A 20171-nucleotide genomic window follows, 5' to 3' on the forward strand; every position below is an offset into this window, starting at 1 on the left:
AATAATTTAAAGATGATGAAGAAGATAAAAATATTATTGATAAAACTAAAAGTTTATCGTCGATTATTTTAATTGAAATTTAGTCGATGTGGTCCTTAATTTTCAATCTTTAATCTTTATTTTTTTTTATTTCTTTCTTTCAATCTTTGTTTCTTTTTTAATCTTTAATTTTTTCATTTCTTTTTTAATTTTCAATCTTCATTCTTTTTTATTTAATTTTTAATCTTTTGTCTTTTTTTTCTAACCTTTTTTAATTTTCAATCTTCATTCTTTCTTTAATTTTAAGTCTTTTTTTTCTAACCTTTAATATTCCATCATGATTGAAAATTTAGATCAAATTGAAAAATTAAAGATTGAAATTTAACTAAGGCCGGATCTACAATAGGTAATTTAAGCCCGAAGCCTTAAGAAATTAACCAATCACAGTCAAGTATGAAGAGAATACTCGACTTGTGTAATTAGGCTTGGGGTTCAAATTACCTATTGCAGACCCGACCTAGTCAGAACAAGTAAATTTTCGTTTCTTTCGTTCTAATTAGTCAAATTCCAATCTCCTTTGGTCCATATTCTAAATCCTCTTTTATCGATAAAAGAGAATTCAGAATATGGACCTTTGTAATCGTCGATCTTCAATTTTTCCTGCGTAGAGTAATTAAATTTAACGTTTGGCAGCACTGATCGGGACCGCCCAATACTACCTCGGCGTCGTGGAGAGAAGTCGCGCGATTGGCGGGCAGGAAAATTCGCACGGCCCCTGAAACTCGTGCAAGCGCCCGCTCTTCCAGAGCATGCCTGCCGTAAAGGAGGCACACGAACCGTCACACAAAAGCAAGATGGAGGATCTCACAGTCGAAGTATGCGGCGAAAACGGAGCGTATTATAAGGTTCGTTCTGTGAAAAGTATACGTGGGAGCGTGCCAAGAACCCGGTTGACGGATAGGCCGTGTCACGTGCCGCGATACGATCGTAATCACGCCGAACGGGGGCCTGTACTTCGCGAATGCACGGTCCTCGGGAAATGCTTCGCGAGAGGGTAACGCGGCTTCCTCCGACGCCATGTCTCGTCTTGTTTGACAGGGCGTGTGATTTTTCTCCTCGGCCTCGCGCCTTCATCGGTGGTCCGTGCTCGCCCCGCTGATTCCCGGGAATCTTCTCGTCGGCGGTGCCTAGGAAAAAAGAAAAACGATATCGCGATAGTATCGTGGCCCTCCGTGCACTCCCCCCCTCCTCCTCCTCATCTTCGGAATTTCGTGAATTTATTTTTCAACTAGTTTTACACATCTGATTCTTGTAACGGCAACTCGCTACATTCTCGTGTATTCGCTTTTTTTTCCAGGCCTTTGTCACTGATGTCTTTGACGACGAAGTTTTGGTAACTTTCGAGAATGAGTAAGTATCTCTCTCTCTCGACTCAACTGGATTTGACAAGAAAGTTCGTATTTCTTTATATATCGATAAAAGATCTCTTTTGTATTAATGGAAATTATAACATTTATGGAAGCTGTTAAGTATCTTTACTCTCTCTTATGCTATATATTGATAAAATAATCTTTTACCGATAGCTTCCTTGTGTGTATTTTGCTCTATAAAATTTGTAAAATGCACACGATAACTAAAGATTTATTTTAAAGATCCATTTATATTTTATTTAATATAGGCAAGTAAGTTTTTCTTTTCGATTCAACTGAATTTGACGAGAGAATTTGCATTTCTTTATATATATATATATATATATATATATATATATATATATATATTTATTATCAATATGAGATATCTTGTGCTAACAAAAATTTATATTTATGAAAGCTATTAAGTATTTTTGCTTTTATATATCAAAACAATCATTTATCGACTTCTTTACGTCTTGCTTTAAAATTCTTAAAATGTACACGATAATTATCAAAAATCTATTTATAATTTTATTTAATATAAGAGAATAAGTTTCTCCTCTTGACTTGACCAGATTTCATGAGATTATGTATTTATATATATATGTATCAATGAGATCTCTTTTGCGCTAACAAAAATATATTTATGGAAGCTGTTAAACTTTGCTTTATGGCAAGGAAATGCAACTAGATTTTCTGGCAGGCCAAATGTAAAATTTAAGATTACATCATGAGTTGCAGCCAAATTTAGAACTTATATTTTTTGCTTTTTTTGTATCATCCACAAATTTTGCATCATCATGTAGAAGGGAGAAAAAGTTGAATCCCTTTTTGTTGGGGGGGGGGAGGGGGGTATTTTTTCCATGAATCAAGCTTGGACTTTGCAGGCTGCCAGTTGTGTACTGTATACTAGAAAAGAATTTTTCATTGAGCTTCTTTGTGTATCTTGTTTTATAAAATTTTTAAAGAGTGCACACAATATCTATTAAAGATCTATTTATAATTTTATGTAATATAGGTGTATAATAATATATAGGCATCCTATATTCCTATAAATATATTATTGTTGAAACCTTGCTTTTTTTCCTTTTTAAAAAATATCTAATATTTATAATCATATGATTTAATAAAATTTGCAAACATGCATCTCTTCTTATATGTTAAATGATAGCACACAACAAAAAAATATTAATGTGAAACCAAAATAAATAAAAGAAACTATCTCGTAAGAATAAAATAAAATGTTACGATCACAAATACTATATTTGAATATACAGGAAATTCAAAAAATAGACTAAAATCTATATTTATATATGATTAAAATTTCTTGTAATTGTTATAGGTTGTACTAAATTAAAAGATATATTATAGATATATACAATAAAGGAAATTTAAGAAATAAATGTATTTTTCCATAGCTATGCTGTATTAAAGAATTTTTATTCATTGTGAGAGATTGAAACTCTTTTAATAGATTTTCATATAAAAAAAAAAGCACTGCTTTGTAACATATAAATATTATGCGCAATAAAATAATGTAAAATAAAATAATTCTATAATTCATATTCTAATCAAATTTGTAACACTCATTCTAGTTGGCAACCTGAATCGAAATTCCCATTTGCTCAAGTCCGTCTACCTCCAAAAGATGGTTCCAAAACGGAATTTCAGGAGAACCAGGAGATTGAAGTATTCTCTAGATCTAATGATCAGGAAGCATGGGGCTGGTGGAAAGCGCTTATTAAGGTGTGCAAAGTAAATGTTGATATAATGATATAAATGTTGATTGCAGATACATGCTTATACATATATATGATATATATGCATATATATGCATATATATATATATATATATATATATATATATATTGTTATACATGTTGTAAAAAATATTATAAATTAATATTGTAAATATTTTAAATCATCTCATATTATTATTAAAAGAATAAATTGGCATTATTAAATGTGAAATGTATTAAATATATATAATTTTTTTAGATGAGTAAAGGAGGCTTCCAAGTAGTTGAATACTTGGGATGGGAATATACATATACTGAAATTGTAGCTAGTGAGCGACTGAGAGCCAAAAATCCAAATTCCCCTATTGACAAGAATACATTTCACAAGATCGAAATTGAAGTACCTGAAGAGCTCCGAGAATTGTAAGTAGTTTAAGAAAGAGAAAATAATTTTTTGCGCATCATTATCTTGAATTATAATTTTTGATAATAACAGAGTTATTCTGGTATTTCTACATTATTAGATATAAACGATAATTAAATCAAGTAATATATATATTACAGTGCAAAGATGGACAATGCACATAAGGAATTTCAAAAGGCGATAGGGGCGGCAGTGTGCCGATATGTGCCTGAACGAGGAGTACTGCTGGCCATCTCCCGTCATGAAAATATACATCGTCACAGTAGCATGCTCCAAGAAATGCATTTTAGAAACTTATCGCAAAAGGTAAATAATTTTTGCATTATTAATAAAAAAATTCTTATTCATTCTTCAATTTGTGTTCTTACATCTTTATCTAATTTTATAGTATCTAAGAGATAATATCTTTTAAAGTCTTAAGGAAAGAGTTTTATTATTTTTCTTTTATGTATATTTCACAGGTTTTGCTATTAAAGAGAACAGAAGAAGCAGCCCGTCAGCTCGAATCTACTAAACTTCAAACAATAGGAGGGTAAGTTATTAATATATTTTGATATTTGTAAATAACAAAACAAAATCTTGTGAGATTGTTTTACCTGCCCTTGTCCATGTACTGTCCTGGTTACCATCCTGTCTGTGGTTTGCATTTACTGGCAGAAAAATCAGATCACAAGATTTCTAATTATTAATTGATATGTTTCGCTTTAATATCACGTAACTTCATGAATGTGATTCTATAGGCACATCATAAATAGTGTTTATTATACATACATCTTGTTTCTTTTTCTTTCATCTCTTCTATCACAATTTTATTATACGATTATAGGTAGAATATCACAACAAATTTAACATTTTTGAAGCTCGCATATATATAACTGTATTCGAATTTTCTTCTGTTAAACAAAACAGGTGCAAGTAAGAAATTTTATGTGCACTATAATTCATTTTCCCTTGCGTTATGGCAGATACCTTCCGCTAAAACAATATTAGATCATAAGCATGATCATATGCATTGCAGATACAATCATTATTATTTTATCAAACTTTTATCCTTTTTTTTTTAAAGAATGCTACTTTAAGTATGCTAATTAAATATTTTACATTATAGTAACTAATGAATTATTTTAATCAAATTCTATTATATTATTACAGAATTATTTGTATAAATATTTTGATCACTCCTTGAATTTATACTGCCTTTGACTTTTTACTTACAATGCTGTATTGGCAAATAGAAAAAAAACTGTCTATAATAGACATGCACCTTTGAGAAAAATTTATTGGCAAATAAAAAGATTAAATATGTCTTTGAAATATAACAATATTATAAAAGATGATAAAATTTATAAAAAATATTTTAGAGATGTGAGTTTTAGAGTAATTCGCTAAAAAATCTGCAATGTATGGAAATATAATGCATGGCAGATAAGACATTTTATATTATATATATATATATATATATATATATATATATATATATATATATATATATATATATTTTACATTTACATTTCATAATATTTATTACAATTTTTTTTGGAAGAAAATAGTATACTTTTTTTATTAAAATAATAATTTGAAACTTTATATTTTAATAGGATAATATATTTTAATGATTATATCTATATTAATATTTATTTGAGAAATGATTTTGTTATATATATATATATATACACACACGTTTGGATAAATAATAATGTAAATATAATCATTAAAATATACTATTCTATTAAGATATGAAATTTCAAATCATTATTTCAATAAAAAGTATATATATTATTTTCTTCCAAAATTGTAATAAATATTATAAAATGCAAATGTAAATATATATATACACACACACGCACACACACACACAAAGAATGACAAATTTTGCTTATAAATAATTTTGAAAATAAGTTTGAAGTTTCCACAGTAGTGTCTACATGCATTAATCAAGAACAAACAGACAGAATGGCAGGGACATAGGATAGGGCCATCTTAATAATGAGTTTTCACTGAGTTACACCATTCTCATTTCAGCAAATTTAGATCTTCAAACTTTATATATCAGCGTGTCTCAGACTTTGAGGCAGGAGTGAAAACAAATTCAAGGTGAGATCACAGCAGCGTGGTTTAGAATTAAGTTTAGCTTACTGTATGACAAGATACACTTACATTTTTTCAAACGGAAAATAAATCTACACTTTATAAACGTGCATGCTTCAGCGTTGTGTAGTATACTCACTGAAATCCATGTGCTTCAAATATACCGACTATATAAGACAATTATTTATATCTTTCTACATTTATTATGTGCTGTGTAGTAAGATCTTGCGTGATTGAGAAGGTAGCCGACAGATATATTATACGTGTAGCTGTGATCAGTTCCCGATTCCATATTTTCTGTTATTTATATATTAAGTAGATTCTATTATTTATATCTTGTATCAAGAACGCCGGAAATTTGGCCTGCCAATGTTTGAGAAACACTGATATATCCCATATCTTTTGCACATATATTTATGCAAATGGTGGCTCTATCCCATGTGTTTTTAGAAAAATGTATACAAGATACACGTTGAAAATATTGTGAGAAAGTATTAATTGAAACAGCTTTTTTACTTTTAAGAATATATACGTTTTAGTTATAAGCAATATTAATGTCTCTCGAGATAGTTTAACACATCTTAACTAAATGATGTATTTGTTAAATAATGTTATATTGTTTCAATTGCAAATCTGATGCAGAGTAGCTTCCTTCCTTGAGACAATAAATATTGATACTATCTTTTTATGATATAATAATATAAAGCAAATATTATAAACAAATTGTAATATCAGATTACTTTATTATTTCGTCTTTTATTAAAATGACTGAATAATCAAAGCGCATATTTCTATATTATTTATATTAAAAAGATTAAATGTATTAGAATATACACTTTATTTAATTAATGAATGCATGTAATGTATAGTTTAACATAATATCTGATATTTTTTTAATCAGAAAATTTTATTTATATTATGAAGGCATTTTAAAAAACATTTCAAATCGTTTCTTGCTTCTAACTGTATACATTTACATATGTTGCATGGCTATTGTATCATTTTGAAATACATCAGATACAATGCAAAACTATCGTTTTTACAGCTTCAATAGAAATAATTAATTTGTATCTGCCAAAATGCAAGCCATTGACAAGGATACTGTTATAATAAAATATGCCACATTGGTCTGCTTTCTCCAATATTAATCTATATATTTATATAGCATGTGTACACAATTAATTATATTATAAAGTAAATAATTATATTGACTATAAAGAACTTATTATAATTTTTATAAGCTATAAGCAAGAAATTAAGAGACAGGAAAAAAAAGTTATATATATATTGGATGTATTAATTTTGTGATAAATTTTAAAATGTTTTAAAATATAAAATATTTTTAAAATATTTTTAAATGTTATAAAATATTTCTTAATTTAAAATTTCTCGAATAAATTCATTAAAAAGATATAATTTTATTTTATATCTTCTTTTACAGATATACTGATGAATTTAATGTCCGAGAAGACCTTATGGGGCTAGCTATCGGTGCTCATGGTGCAAATATTCAACAAGCACGAAAAGTTGATGGCATTACAAATATAGAATTAGAAGAAAATTCATGCACATTTAAGATATATGGAGAGGTAATAATAAAAGTTTTATTTTATTTGTGATATTAAGATAATTTATTTTGTAAAATTTGATATTCTGGCATTTATATCTGAAAAATATATATTTGACTGATATACATACGGAGCTTATCTACAGATAGCTTTCTTAATTGTAGACGCATGAAGCTGTTAAAAAAGCTCGATCTATGCTGGAATACAGTGAGGAATCTATACAAGTCCCACGGGTTTTGGTAGGAAAAGTAATCGGGAAAAATGGTCGTATTATCCAAGAAATTGTCGACAAAAGTGGTGTTGTAAGTATATATTTTTATCATTAATTGATATCATTACATGATAAGTTTACATATATACATACACACACACGCACGCACACACACATATATATATATATATATATATATATATATATATATATATATATTTGTGTGTATATGTTTGTACATATGTATGGATGTATGTATAAAATTAATATACTTTCAGAATTAATATCAGGTAGGGTTTCTTGTATCTGAATTAGCAGTGTCTGAGAAAGTAATCGAAAATATACAAGTATATCAATTTTCATTTTCAGTTGATACAATATAATTTTTTTATTAAAACTGTTAAATTTAATACATAGATTACATGTAATACTTTACAGATCCTCTACGTCTACTGATATATGTTTATCTCTCAGGGTATGTAACAATTATCCGAACTTTCTAACGTTGCGTTTTAAGTATAACGCGATATTATTGTAGTTCTATATATATTACAATATGAATTCTCATATTGTTAACGACGGGTTATATTTAAAAACTATACAGCTCTAAATTGACGTAACATTCAATTGAAAATGGAAGTTTCTTTCTTTTTGATTCACGAGATGTTAGGTGATATATGATATACCTTGTCTGTTCTCGGTAGATAACAACTGGCTCGAGTGGGAATATACATATTGATAAAGTAAGTATGTCATTTTCTATTGTTTGTGATTTTATTCCATTCAGTTCATTTAATCAGTCATTCATATCTATCAATGTCTGGAAGCACTCGCAAATCTTACGTGAACCACTCGGGCCAGTTCTTTTAAATTGTATCCAAAAAAAAAAAAAACTTATTTATACAAAATCAGGCCTCTATTCATATTTCACATTTAGCACTAAATGTGATTATCTCATTCTGAATGCTATTTATTCTTAGTATCAGAATTTTACATTCAGCTTTATCATGGACTTAATAGTCAAATAGTCAAATTTGACGCTAAATGTGCATTGTGTATACGGACCTTAATGTACGTTATAAACAATACTTAATGCATAAGTTGTTCCATGTCCATGCATTTGTTTTTCGTCATCAATTATTATGTTTTAAAACGAATATTGTTTAAAAGTATACTGTCTTATAATTTGTTGAAAATTTACAATTGAAGAGATATATGACATGGTATTTATTCCTGTCACATAAATAGTAGAAATATATATACATATATATACGTATGTATATATGTATATGAAATATATATACATATATATACGTATGTATATATGTATATGTATATTCAATAAATCTCTTTCAGATTTGATAAACTTACACATGGGTAATTTTTTTATACAGAAATTATCAATTTTCTATAAAAAAGAATCAGTTTTATGTGAGATTGATGATATAAGAGAAAAAATTATCTTTGCAGTAACATTAACATTATTATATTTGATTAGATAAAAAAAAAGAAAAAAATATAAATAAAATTTCTCAATTTATTCCTTTTCATGTATCTCTAAAAGAAAGATGACCATTAAAGTATGATACAATCTTGCTATCTGCTTAATGTAAAATTGTACGATTGCAATACATATATTACCCAAAAAAAAAAAAAAGAAAATTTTATGTAAGAAAAGGTAAAAGTATCGACAAATAACTTTCAAGAAACAAAAATTTTTTTGAAATATAAAGAATATTTAAGCAAATTTTCACAGACTAGTCAACAAGTCTATTGATGGAAATGACATACGCCAGTGACTGAAAACTGATGGTATGGATATGAAATACGATTCTAAATGTCTCATATTGGTAACTCGTACTTGTAAACACGTTAAAAAAAACATAATTTTAATAACTACAAATTTCAGGTAAGAGTAAAAATAGAAGGAGACAACGAACCTCAACCAACGATTCCACGGGAGGAGGGTCAGGTCCCCTTTGTCTTTGTCGGGACTGTTGAAAGCATCGCCAATGCTAAAGTTTTGTTGGAATACCATTTGGCACATTTAAAGGTATAACAATACGTAAAAATTTCCAATATATTTCATATAAAATCAAGCTATATTTAATAAAATAAATTTAAATATCGAGAGATTATCCTATGATTCATCGTATTGGTAGGAAGTAGAGCAACTTCGACAAGAAAAATTGGAAATTGATCAACAACTACGAAGCATGCATGGGTCGACTACAGGACCGATGCCTAGTTTTCCACCCACAAGACGAGGAATGGTCGCGGGACCGGAAGAAGGTGTCAGCGGTCGTGGTGGTCGTGGCGGCCAGTCTCGAGGACGTGGTTCTCGAGGTAGAGCCCCCACGAGACATAATGCCGGTAATATTATTATTCGATACATCAAATTAAAAGAATAGTATCGCTAGAATATATCAATATGCAAGAGTGTTATGTTTCACATAAAGTGTTATGAAATGTTTTCTCTGATACTTGACATTGTACAAAGAAATATTTCAGATAAAATTGGCATAAATTTGAAGGAGAAAAATTGTTAATTTTGAATTTAATCAAGATCAGATTTTTTTTTCTTTTTTTTCTCCCTTCTACAGAGCTTCTAATTTTTTTTATATAAATCTAGTACTAAAAAATATTATAAGAATAGGGCAGCAAGAATTGAATAGTTAGATATTTTAAAATACTGAATAATTTTATCTCGAATAATTAGATAGACTTTAATTTTACTTTAATATAAACTATGAAATATCTTGTAAAATATTCAATTTTTAGCTATTTTTATAAAATATTTTGAGAAATAGATTTATATAAAAAATTAAGATGGTTCCCGTTAAAAAAAAATTAAGTTGATTTTTATATAATCTTAAAAAATGATCTCAGTTAAAATTTTAAATCAACCTTTTTCTCCCTCAAAACAAAATATTATACTTTTTTTTTCTCTCTTTTTTACTTTCGAAGAATACACTTGTAACACTTTATATAAAACATCCTGTATATATTAACTTTAACATAAATTTAGCAATTTTAATATATAAATTTAAAGTATAAATATTTTTTGGAAAAACGTTTCATGATATTTTATTTCTTCCGATCTATCGCAATAACTTTTTGAGCTTATGTGATAATGGCCAATATAAAAAGAACACAAGTCAAAATATCTATCAAGTAGTTTGCATTTATCAAAAATCTAATTAATCGCACGACTTTTAGGATTACGTAGAGATGCTTTAGATAGCAATGAAGATCGTGTTCGAGATTTACCACCAAGAGGTGGCCATCAGGGAGGCGCTGGTAATTCGGGGTACATGAGTGGCAGGCAAGGTCGTCCTCCAACCCAACGTAGAGATCGTAGAGATGAACGTCGTCGTACTACTGATGACGAAGATACTGTTTTAGACAGCCAAGACGTTTCGAGTATTGATAGAGGTAATAATATTTATCAGTTAATATATATGTATGTGTGTATATGTATGTGCGCGTGGGTGTGTGCGTGAGTTTGTAAATTTGTGATCACAATCATAACCATTTCGTCCTAAAGATATAGCGTGTTATAATGCTTTAAGATTAGCATGAAATATTAAGCAAACTTTTGTGACCATCTAACACTAATATTATCGTCGAGTTTTAACTCTAATGCATGCCACTAACGTATGTGCAACTTCAACAATTATCTTTGGCTACTTTTGCTTTTTAAATATTAGTCTCTATTGCACATGCCAAACAGATGGTCACAATGGTTTGTGTATGTATAGAATCAGTATCAAGTGTGGAAGGAGGATCTAAAGGAATAAGACGGAGACGACTTCGGCGTTCACGGCAAAGAAGTTCAACACCAACAAGTAATAACCAAACAGGTAATCTTATATTTAGTCAGCAAGTTTGTTTGTAACGATTCTTTAGGACGATCGGTTATATTAAAAGAAGCGCGTAATAATAAATATTTTGTCACGTATTTTATATAGGTTGACACGCACACACACATATCAGAATGTCTATTTGCTAAAAATGGAAAAGCTCTCTGAAATTCTCAGAGATTTTTTTATATCTGAAAAAATCAAGAAACTCTCACGGAATTCAATTGGAATTCGGTGCGAGTTTTTTAAAAAATTCTCTGATAATTTTGCTCTTATATTACAAGTATTCGGCACTCTAATAAGTCAAATTATGAATTATGTGTTTAAAATATATGGTAAATGCATGGTAAATATATGGTAAATGTTTATTTTAACTTTCCAAAAAAGAGTGCCACAAAATTCAAAGCGTGTATTACTTAGGAATGTATCCTCTACAATATATATCAAAAGAAAAATAATCCGTGCTATGTCAGTTAAAATAGACATTTACCAAATATATTCTAAATATAACATATTTCGATAAAGATGGGTAAACAGTAGAATAAGTAAAAATGACCATAAATTCATAAAAAATTTTTTTCTACCACGTATCTCGACCGAAGTATTTGTCTTTAAAATTAATATTTGTAAGAAACATTTCTCTTAAATAACTTTTATATTATTCGGTAGATTTTAATAATTTATAATAATTATTTTTATGTTAAGTAAAGATCTTTAAAATATATAGCGTGATAGATTTCTTGATATCAAAACATATTTAGAAATCTTCTAGTTAAAAAACTTTAAAGTTGGTAGGTTTCTTTTATCTTTAAATGTATTTTTAGATTTTTTTATATCTTTTTCTAAGGAAAGAATATTCTTGTTTTATTTCGTCCAAACTATTTTCAAGAAAAATATTTAATCGATAGAAAGTAATTGATGACAATAATAAAGTAATAATGATAAAAGATACATTGTAGAAAAAAAAATTATATAGGAAAAATATTATATAGGAACTTGCAGGGTTATTTTTACCTGCCGTGTCTGACAAGAGATTGCCTACCTTTACCGAAATTTCTTGTATATACCTATTTTTGTTTATTCAATGTTTTAACAAAATATTGAATATGCAGTATATTCTTTATCATAATTTCTAATGGTAAAAAATGAAAATGTATTATGCAAATGAAAAATGTTTATCTGTGAAAGCTATTCAATTTTTTTTAATACATTTGTAAACTCAAGTGATTCTGTATTGTTCTTGTATGAATGAAAGGACTAGAAAACTCATATATAAAAAATCTTTTTTAGAAAGTTGCATCAAGAAATCTTTAAAATATTTTCTTTGTATTAAATTTTTTATATTATTTGAAATTTTGAATAAAAATATCAGGGAATTTTTTTATTTTAGATTTGAGTAGACACCCTGGACACACATACATATTTGTATATATGAAAACATTCAGAGTTAATCTATGCATTTGTTTAGGCAGTAATGCCGGCCCGTGCGACCAATCAACAATGAATAGCAAAGAAGGAACACCTGCGAACGACGTTTCTATGTCTAACAACAGTTCCCAAGGACCTAAAGGCCAAAGAGAACATCGGTCTCGTCCTCCTCGTATGCAACAGAGCAATAAGCCTAAGGAAGCTTTGGTTAACGGTACCAGTGGCTAAACAACCATTGGGTTGTTGACAATTGCTACCAACATTGCTACACGTTACACCTGATGAGAGCTATTAACTCCCAGCACGTAACATGACGCATACCGACACAAGGATTACACGATTATGGAACGCGACATGATTAGTCTACGCTCGTTGTTAAGACTGTTTGCTACCGATATAAGAATACGACAGTTTAAGAAATCGTCATTCTCCTTAAACACATTTAAGGACACATATTAATATCCATGCATGGTTTAGTTTAATGATGGTAATTACACTGTCATGTTTGATATATGGATACATTCATTGGGAGATAGAGGATAGCATTTGGTAAGAAGGATTCCCTGATTGTGAAACTGTGCCTCATTTTTATACCGAGCTCCTAACTTATGTGGCAGTGCTTCGGATGTACTTTATAGTACACCTTAGTCACTTATTAACGTTTAATGATCCGATATTAGGCTGGATAATCGCGGCTCGTACGTCAATTAAATCGCTCTGGGTAGGTTTCATCTAGATATGTCGCGCTTAGTACTTACAATGTAATTTAGTAATCTCGAATTTATATTTGGTTCACCTTCAATAGTATTCGATTAATAAATTATTCAGTATTTTTCATACATGAATATTATATATTAAAGCAAAATGCTTTAATTACTTAATTGACAACTCTTCAAGCTCTATCAAATATAATTCTGCGGAAATTGAAACGAATGCGACATAGCTAAGATGCAACTCGATGTGCAAGGAAAATGAATTTCCGTTGTTATTTGTAACAATGGTAGGCGGCAGCTGTAAAAAAAAATTCTGGTTCAAAGGTATTCCCAATGATGTTCCTTTCTATTTACTTGAAGAAATTGAGTTTTTCATTTATGATTATATTAGTAGATTTATATTTAACAACACTAGATTTTTATGTTTCAATGCTGAGTGTTGATTAATAATATCATGATGATTGCGAAAAATGACTTATTCGAATATAACACGATCAGATGTGCACAAGGAGTCGGTTTTTATTTCTGAATACACTTTTCACGTAATTTAGTCTCTTTCTTTTTCTCTTTTTTTCTACTTTTACTACAGTCTAAGCATACTATATCAAACTTTAGGATTTGATATCAAGTTCGTTTCTGCATTGTTTCTCATGATTTAAAAAGAAAGTAAACGTATACTTAGTAATACCAATGTATGATGTGCCAGAGAAGGAATGATACATGTTTTATGATATCTAGCTAAAGTGCAGACTTAGCGCATACCTTTATTACTATAATACTACTTAGTCGAAATGTGGATGTCTGAACAAATAAACTAGCTTTACTATACTAAGCTATAAAATAGATATGATCAATTGTTTTAAATTGATTATCACACAATATTATTAAAAATCAGTTATATCAATTTAAAACAGTTGTCTCTCTTCTTCCGGATATGACAACAACTAATCGGACGTGTCTCATGAATTTTGCAAAAACACACACATGGTGGTTGATGCAATATATTGACACCTAACAAAACAGCTGCCATTTTATCTGAATATTCTTGTGGCAGCCAAAAAAACTGAGATATCCCCCAACTTGCTTGTTTCAGATACATTTGTATTGATTGCAATTTGTGCATAATTTAAGAATAAAACATTTCTGTACATAGACTGGCCATTGATATAATGAACCCTGAACTTCTTCTAATAGAAACTGCTTAAATATTTTCGTCAAAATTATGTGATACATTTTATCTTTTCTTTTCTTCAAGTATAAATTTATTCATTATTTATTTTTTTTATGATAATGGTAAACAATATATATATATATATATATATATATATATATATATATATTTATTTATTTATTTATTAAAATATATACACATATATTTTAAAGTAACAAGTTTTATATATTTATGAGTTTCTCTAGTTGTGTTTAGCTATTTTATATATATTTAAATAAAAAAATCTTTTCTGTGTATTACATTTTCTATAAATTTAATAACTAAAACTCGATATTATACCTGAGGTTGTAAAAACTTGAAACTTTTAAGTAATCGATTTTAAAACAAGATTATGTTGCCTGCACGTATATAAATCAGAACATCAGGTACAAAAGTGAAGTAACATTGATGGGCTTCGATGATAACAATTAGTGAAATCCAAGATTCCCACCGAGACCCTGTTCTTTCCGCCATTGAGCTAATCTGATAGCGTACCAGCCCTGTGGAACATAATTCATTTTTATCATACTTTATTTCCTCCATTCGTTTCATCGATTAATATCGATAATATCGATTAATATATAGATCTTTATGTGTTCATATATATATTGTATTTATTATATAATCTTATATGTTTACTTACTTCAACATCAGCCTCGGAAAGACCCGTTTCAGCCGCGAGTAGGACAATATCCGCGGTATGAGGCGCTCTTGGCCATCTGTTAAACTGTTCTTGAAGAACTGCTTCCTGGTCCACTGTCAAGCGAATCACTCGAATACCAGCTCCGCTAATAGGAAGTCGTGTGGGATAAGACTTCAGCATGTTTCCTTTGTATAAAAAAAATTTATTCAAAATTATTTAAATTGACAAAAAAGAGAGCAATTGAGAAAATAAACGTTACGGTATAACGTAAAATAATATGATAGAGTTGATCTCTGTATGAAATGACTACTCATCAATAAAAATATAAAAAAATAGGATATTAAATAATAATAATATAATATTTTAGCCATTAGAGTATGAGAATAATGAATATCTATTCTTTAACAAAATCTTGATCACAAATTCAAGAGAGATTTTTTTTGGTTGAAATCTTAGAAAGAAACCCTCCATCCTGCTCTCTAATCCTTTTTAAAAAAATCTATCAATTAAGTCAATGATAATGTCTTTTTGTTGCAAAAAAGTATTGATATTCATTAGAATATCTACCAAAAAACGTAGATTTATGATTCTAATCGAATTCAATAAGATCATTTCTAATAATAATAAGTATATATTTTTTTTGTAACTAAACTCTTTCTCTTTCTGCACTCTTTCTTTCTCTAGAAATTTTAAATATATATCCACCCTAAAAAAACCTTATAAAGGTAAAAAAATACGCCAAGTACATAAAAAAAATCTTTAATAAAATCAAAAAGTCTAAAAGAGTCTAAAAATAAAATATTTAAAAACCGATGTGAGATTAATACTATTAGCCAAGTACAATAAATTATGTGATATTAATTCATAATCGATACTAAATGAGTTAAGATTACTTTAATTTCTAAAACGTTTTTTATATGATGTATATAATTTAAAGAAATTTTACACAAATTCTAAATCGCATAAATGACCTTCAGATCGAAGTAAGATATGAAAACTTGGCGTGCCCCGTATTCAATTCGTACAGTCTAAAACAGGGAAAAAAACTAGATTTTTGATGGGCCCAATGTAAAATTTGAAATTACAAGTGAAGCGAGAACAGTGACTCTCAATGCTCGGATCCAGTTTTTTATCAGTTTCTTATGTACTTGGCGTCGCGACGCTACCGCGTCGCTTAATCTCTGTTTTGTTCATAAATATATATTTTTACGATTAAGATCATGATTCATATTCAACCCATACCTAACCATATAAATTGATTAGAAAAAATTGGGACATACATACATACATACACACACACACACACACACACATATACAGGGTGGCCCATTTTAATCCATCCAGTCGAATATCTCGAAAACCAAGCCCGGGAGAGAAAAATGTTTCAGACAAAAGTTGTTTGGTTTCGAGGGGGCCATAAGATGGTACCATTGGTTTGACCTTGAACTGTTAGATCAGCTCTTCTTACATATGACTTCTCTATTATATCAAAATTGACATCTATATAATATAATACATCGATACATAAGTTTACATGTTATGTATTCCAGAAATTGCAAATATGTTTTAATGTGTAGATTTGATTTTCTGTTGTAGATTTGATTTTCTCTTCATATTAAACTATTCAGTCTAACATTTTAGTAATAATCTAGGATTTAGTATTTATATATGAGCAAGAAAAATTTATTTTGTGGTAAGCTGCAGAAAATGTGTAGCAACCACGCTAGAAACTTTTGATAAACAAGCCAGTAGTAAGAATAGCACGACATTGACCCAACATCTCATGGTCTACGAGATTTTGGATATGTGTCAAAAACGTGGCGACATACTTACGAAAGAGACACAAAAAGACTGATGAAATTCGTAATAAATCCAAGGAAAAGGCGTGTGAAAAAATTAAAATTGCAAACAGAAACAGCAAACATTAAAACGAGCGAGTGCCTTTTCTTTAAATAAATCAAGATTCCACAAAGTGTGAACGACACAAAAACTGAAAAACTTCCCACACAGCACCAAGTCGTCTAAAGTACTACTAAAACTGGACATTTTTTTTGTCACAGACATCTTTTACTGACATCGTTAAGTCGACGGAAAGATAGCTAAAAGTCGTCTCATGACCCGAATTCAGTGACTTTTTAGTCGTGTCCATATGATGACTAAAAGATGACTTGATTCATTCTATATAGATTATCGACACTCGGTAGTAGGAATACTTCAATACACGCAATAAATGGGCTATTTCTCCCATTTATCCGCCTAATTTCTAATAATCTGTTTAATATTCTGAATCCCAACAAGGAATCCAGATTATTAAATAAATTATTTTAAATTCAATTTGTCAGAAATTAAACTGATAAACAGTAATATCAGGAAAAGGATGCGGCTCACACGCATACAATCATTCTGCGTAGCACTTGTATGTGGCTCTCTCTGATTGATGCGTGCGAGCAGTATCCTCTTTCTGGCATTACTGCTCGTAAAAGGCAAAAATATGCCTCAAATTTTATATTAATTACTAATTCTTTATATACATTTCGTGATAAATATTAAATACGAGATAAGTTAAGAGTGGCTCGCCGCGTAGCGGCAAGCGAAGAAACAAGTGCCACATACTATTATGTCTTTTTTATGTCATCTTTTTCGACAAAGCGAAAAGATGTCTTTATAGACATCTTTTCGTTTTGTCGAAAAGATAACTTAAAAAAGACATCTTTTCGTTATCTTTTAGTATAATGTGCTGTGTGGATTGAACGCACGTGAAATATTCCCGACAAAAACAGTACGTGAAATCCACGTTATTACTACGTAGATTAATATCGTTGAATCCACGTGGATATTCGAGTGGATAATCCGCTCAAAAACGGTACTAGAATCTACGTGGAATCTATGTGAAAATTTCATGAACTTTCGAGACATATTACTTTTTTCATTTTTGATAAGTGAATATCTTGGACATTTATAAAAGTATATAAATACACTCGGCCATAAAAATAATTTTATTTTTATTTATATTTTATTTTTAATATACGCAATAAATGGGCTATCTCCCATTTATCCGTTTAATTTCAAATAATCTGTTCCATATTCTGAATCCCAACAAGCGATCCAGATTATTAAACAAGTTATTTTAAATTAAATCAGTTTATTAAATTAAACTGACTAAAGGACCGTCTACGATGAAAATAATATCGGTGGAGTGGACGGTGGAATAAAGCGTAAGACTAGGAGTAATGCGAAATGGAAAAGAGCCATTCACTTACGCCTTACTCCACCAATATTACTTCCATCGTAGACGGTCCTTAAAAGAAAAAATAAACTTCGGACCGTGTTAGTATCAGTTTTTTATATACACTTTATGACGAAAAGTTGAATACGAGTTAGCTAATTTAATGCAGCGCCGCATATAGCGGCAAAGCGAGGAAGCATATTCTATATACATATGTACTATTACATATTTAGAAACATACAGATATAATCTTTTCTTTAGCAAACCTTTTTATCTTTCTGAAAGATTTCAGAAATATTGCAAATACAATATTATATAAAATATAAATGTAAATATAAATATTATAATATTATAATATAAATATTATAAATATTATAAAAAACATGATGCAGGTATATTTCTGAAATATTTCAGATACAAAATTACAATTGAAAAATTTTAATAAAATATCTTTTAACATTACAATATTACCGAGTCTTTGAATGATTAATCATAATTTTAATAGAAATATCCACATGAAATCTACATTGATATTTCGAGAATAAAGTACCTCGATGTAATAATGAAGAAAGAAAGTTGTATCCACGTAGATAATTCGTGGATAAATCTGCATCCACGTAAGCCACGTAAAATACGTGGATTCGACGAGGATGTGACGTAACTGTTTTTGTCGGGTTCTTATTTCAAACCTTTTCCCCTCTCGTCTACTTGACACAGAACAAAAACATGAAGGGATTAATATATTAAAATGTCTATATCGTGACTTTCTTGGACCAATGCCTGTGTTTCTATAATGGCCTTCCTAAAACCTCCTGCGGCGTGTAATGTAAGGTAATGCGTAGGTGATGTGACATTACAAATGCCTTGAGAGACGCCGCGCTAGTTACGGAACAACTTGGCGGAATAATAAACTTGACCTACACAGATCGAATCGCATACTAAGTAAGTAGACGCGGACTCGTTTATCGAGAGGATGACTTTTACGATCGCATATGCGGCTTTTATCTTGATTCAAATGAAATGTTTACGTGCAGAAATGAGGCGTGACCACCTCCTATCATCTATCATCATCGCGCGTCGATAGTTGATGCAACCTTCACATATGCATACAGCGACTTGTTTAGATATCGAGCACATAGTGTCACTTTAATCGATTTCTTTTTTTTTATCGCAATTAAGTTTGCGATAAACTTAAAAATCTAAATATAGAGAATTAAAAATTTCTATGTACAAATATTTATCACTTACTTATATTTGTTTAAAATTGCAAAATTGAAAGTTAATTATGTGTTATCGTGAAAGAAAGTAAATATAAAATCTAAGTATTTTTTCAGAAATTAATAAATCTAAATTTACTTGTAATTTCATTTAAATAATATATATAATTAATTTTTTCGCTTTATTTGAAATTAATAAGTCTATTAAAATTATAAAGAAATTAAAAACTGTAGGGCCCTATATTTAATCCCAATCGAACGCGTTTCTGAAAATGATGAACGAGAAAAGATCAAAGCTTTCCTCATTTTCGCGTTTCCAAAAAATATCATTCTAAAAACTCCAGTTTAACTCACACAATTTAATATTTATTAAATTACGATTTAATATTTATTAAATAATTTTGCTAATTATATAAAATAGATATGTGGACACAAAATAATGTCAAACTG

The 20171-nt window shown here is 29.2% G+C and overlaps 2 protein-coding genes across 9 annotated transcripts in view; one reads left to right on the plus strand and one right to left on the minus strand.

The window, feature by feature from the left end:
- Positions 1 to 725: 725 nt before the first annotated feature.
- Positions 726 to 14579, plus strand: Fmr1 (synaptic functional regulator FMR1). 7 transcript variants are annotated; one of them, XM_083107138.1, is made up of 15 exons: positions 726 to 884; positions 1337 to 1389; positions 2987 to 3137; positions 3390 to 3553; positions 3695 to 3860; positions 4016 to 4086; positions 5577 to 5648; positions 7084 to 7231; positions 7375 to 7512; positions 8126 to 8164; positions 9331 to 9474; positions 9584 to 9794; positions 10641 to 10856; positions 11183 to 11284; positions 12753 to 14579. In XM_083107138.1, the coding sequence occupies exons 1-15, from the start codon at positions 789 to 791 to the stop codon at positions 12938 to 12940; spliced, it is 1959 nt and encodes a 652-aa protein (XP_082963264.1). In that variant the 5' UTR covers positions 726 to 788; the 3' UTR covers positions 12941 to 14579. The 7 variants fall into 7 exon arrangements, with proteins under 7 accessions (XP_082963264.1, XP_082963305.1, XP_082963291.1 ...); XM_083107179.1 differs by having other exon boundaries at positions 12757 to 12925; XM_083107165.1 differs by lacking the exon at positions 11183 to 11284.
- The window catches only part of LOC145976189 (homeodomain-only protein), a 39757-nt gene continuing 30856 nt past the window's right edge, over positions 11271 to 20171 (minus strand). For both annotated transcript variants that reach the window (XM_083107224.1, XM_083107215.1), the window contains exons 2-3: positions 15279 to 15463; positions 11271 to 15135 (exon numbers count right to left, since the gene is read on the minus strand). In XM_083107224.1, coding sequence (XP_082963350.1) covers positions 15064 to 15135; positions 15279 to 15458 — 252 coding nt within the window. In that variant the 5' untranslated portion in view covers positions 15459 to 15463 and the 3' untranslated portion in view covers positions 11271 to 15063. The remainder of the gene's footprint in view (positions 15136 to 15278; positions 15464 to 20171) is intronic.

This window comes from Camponotus vicinus, unplaced genomic scaffold (assembly GCF_025532165.1).
Source record: "Camponotus vicinus isolate PSW18456_S1 unplaced genomic scaffold, iyCamVici1.0 SCAF_1, whole genome shotgun sequence".
NCBI lineage: Eukaryota > Metazoa > Arthropoda > Insecta > Hymenoptera > Formicidae > Camponotus > Camponotus vicinus.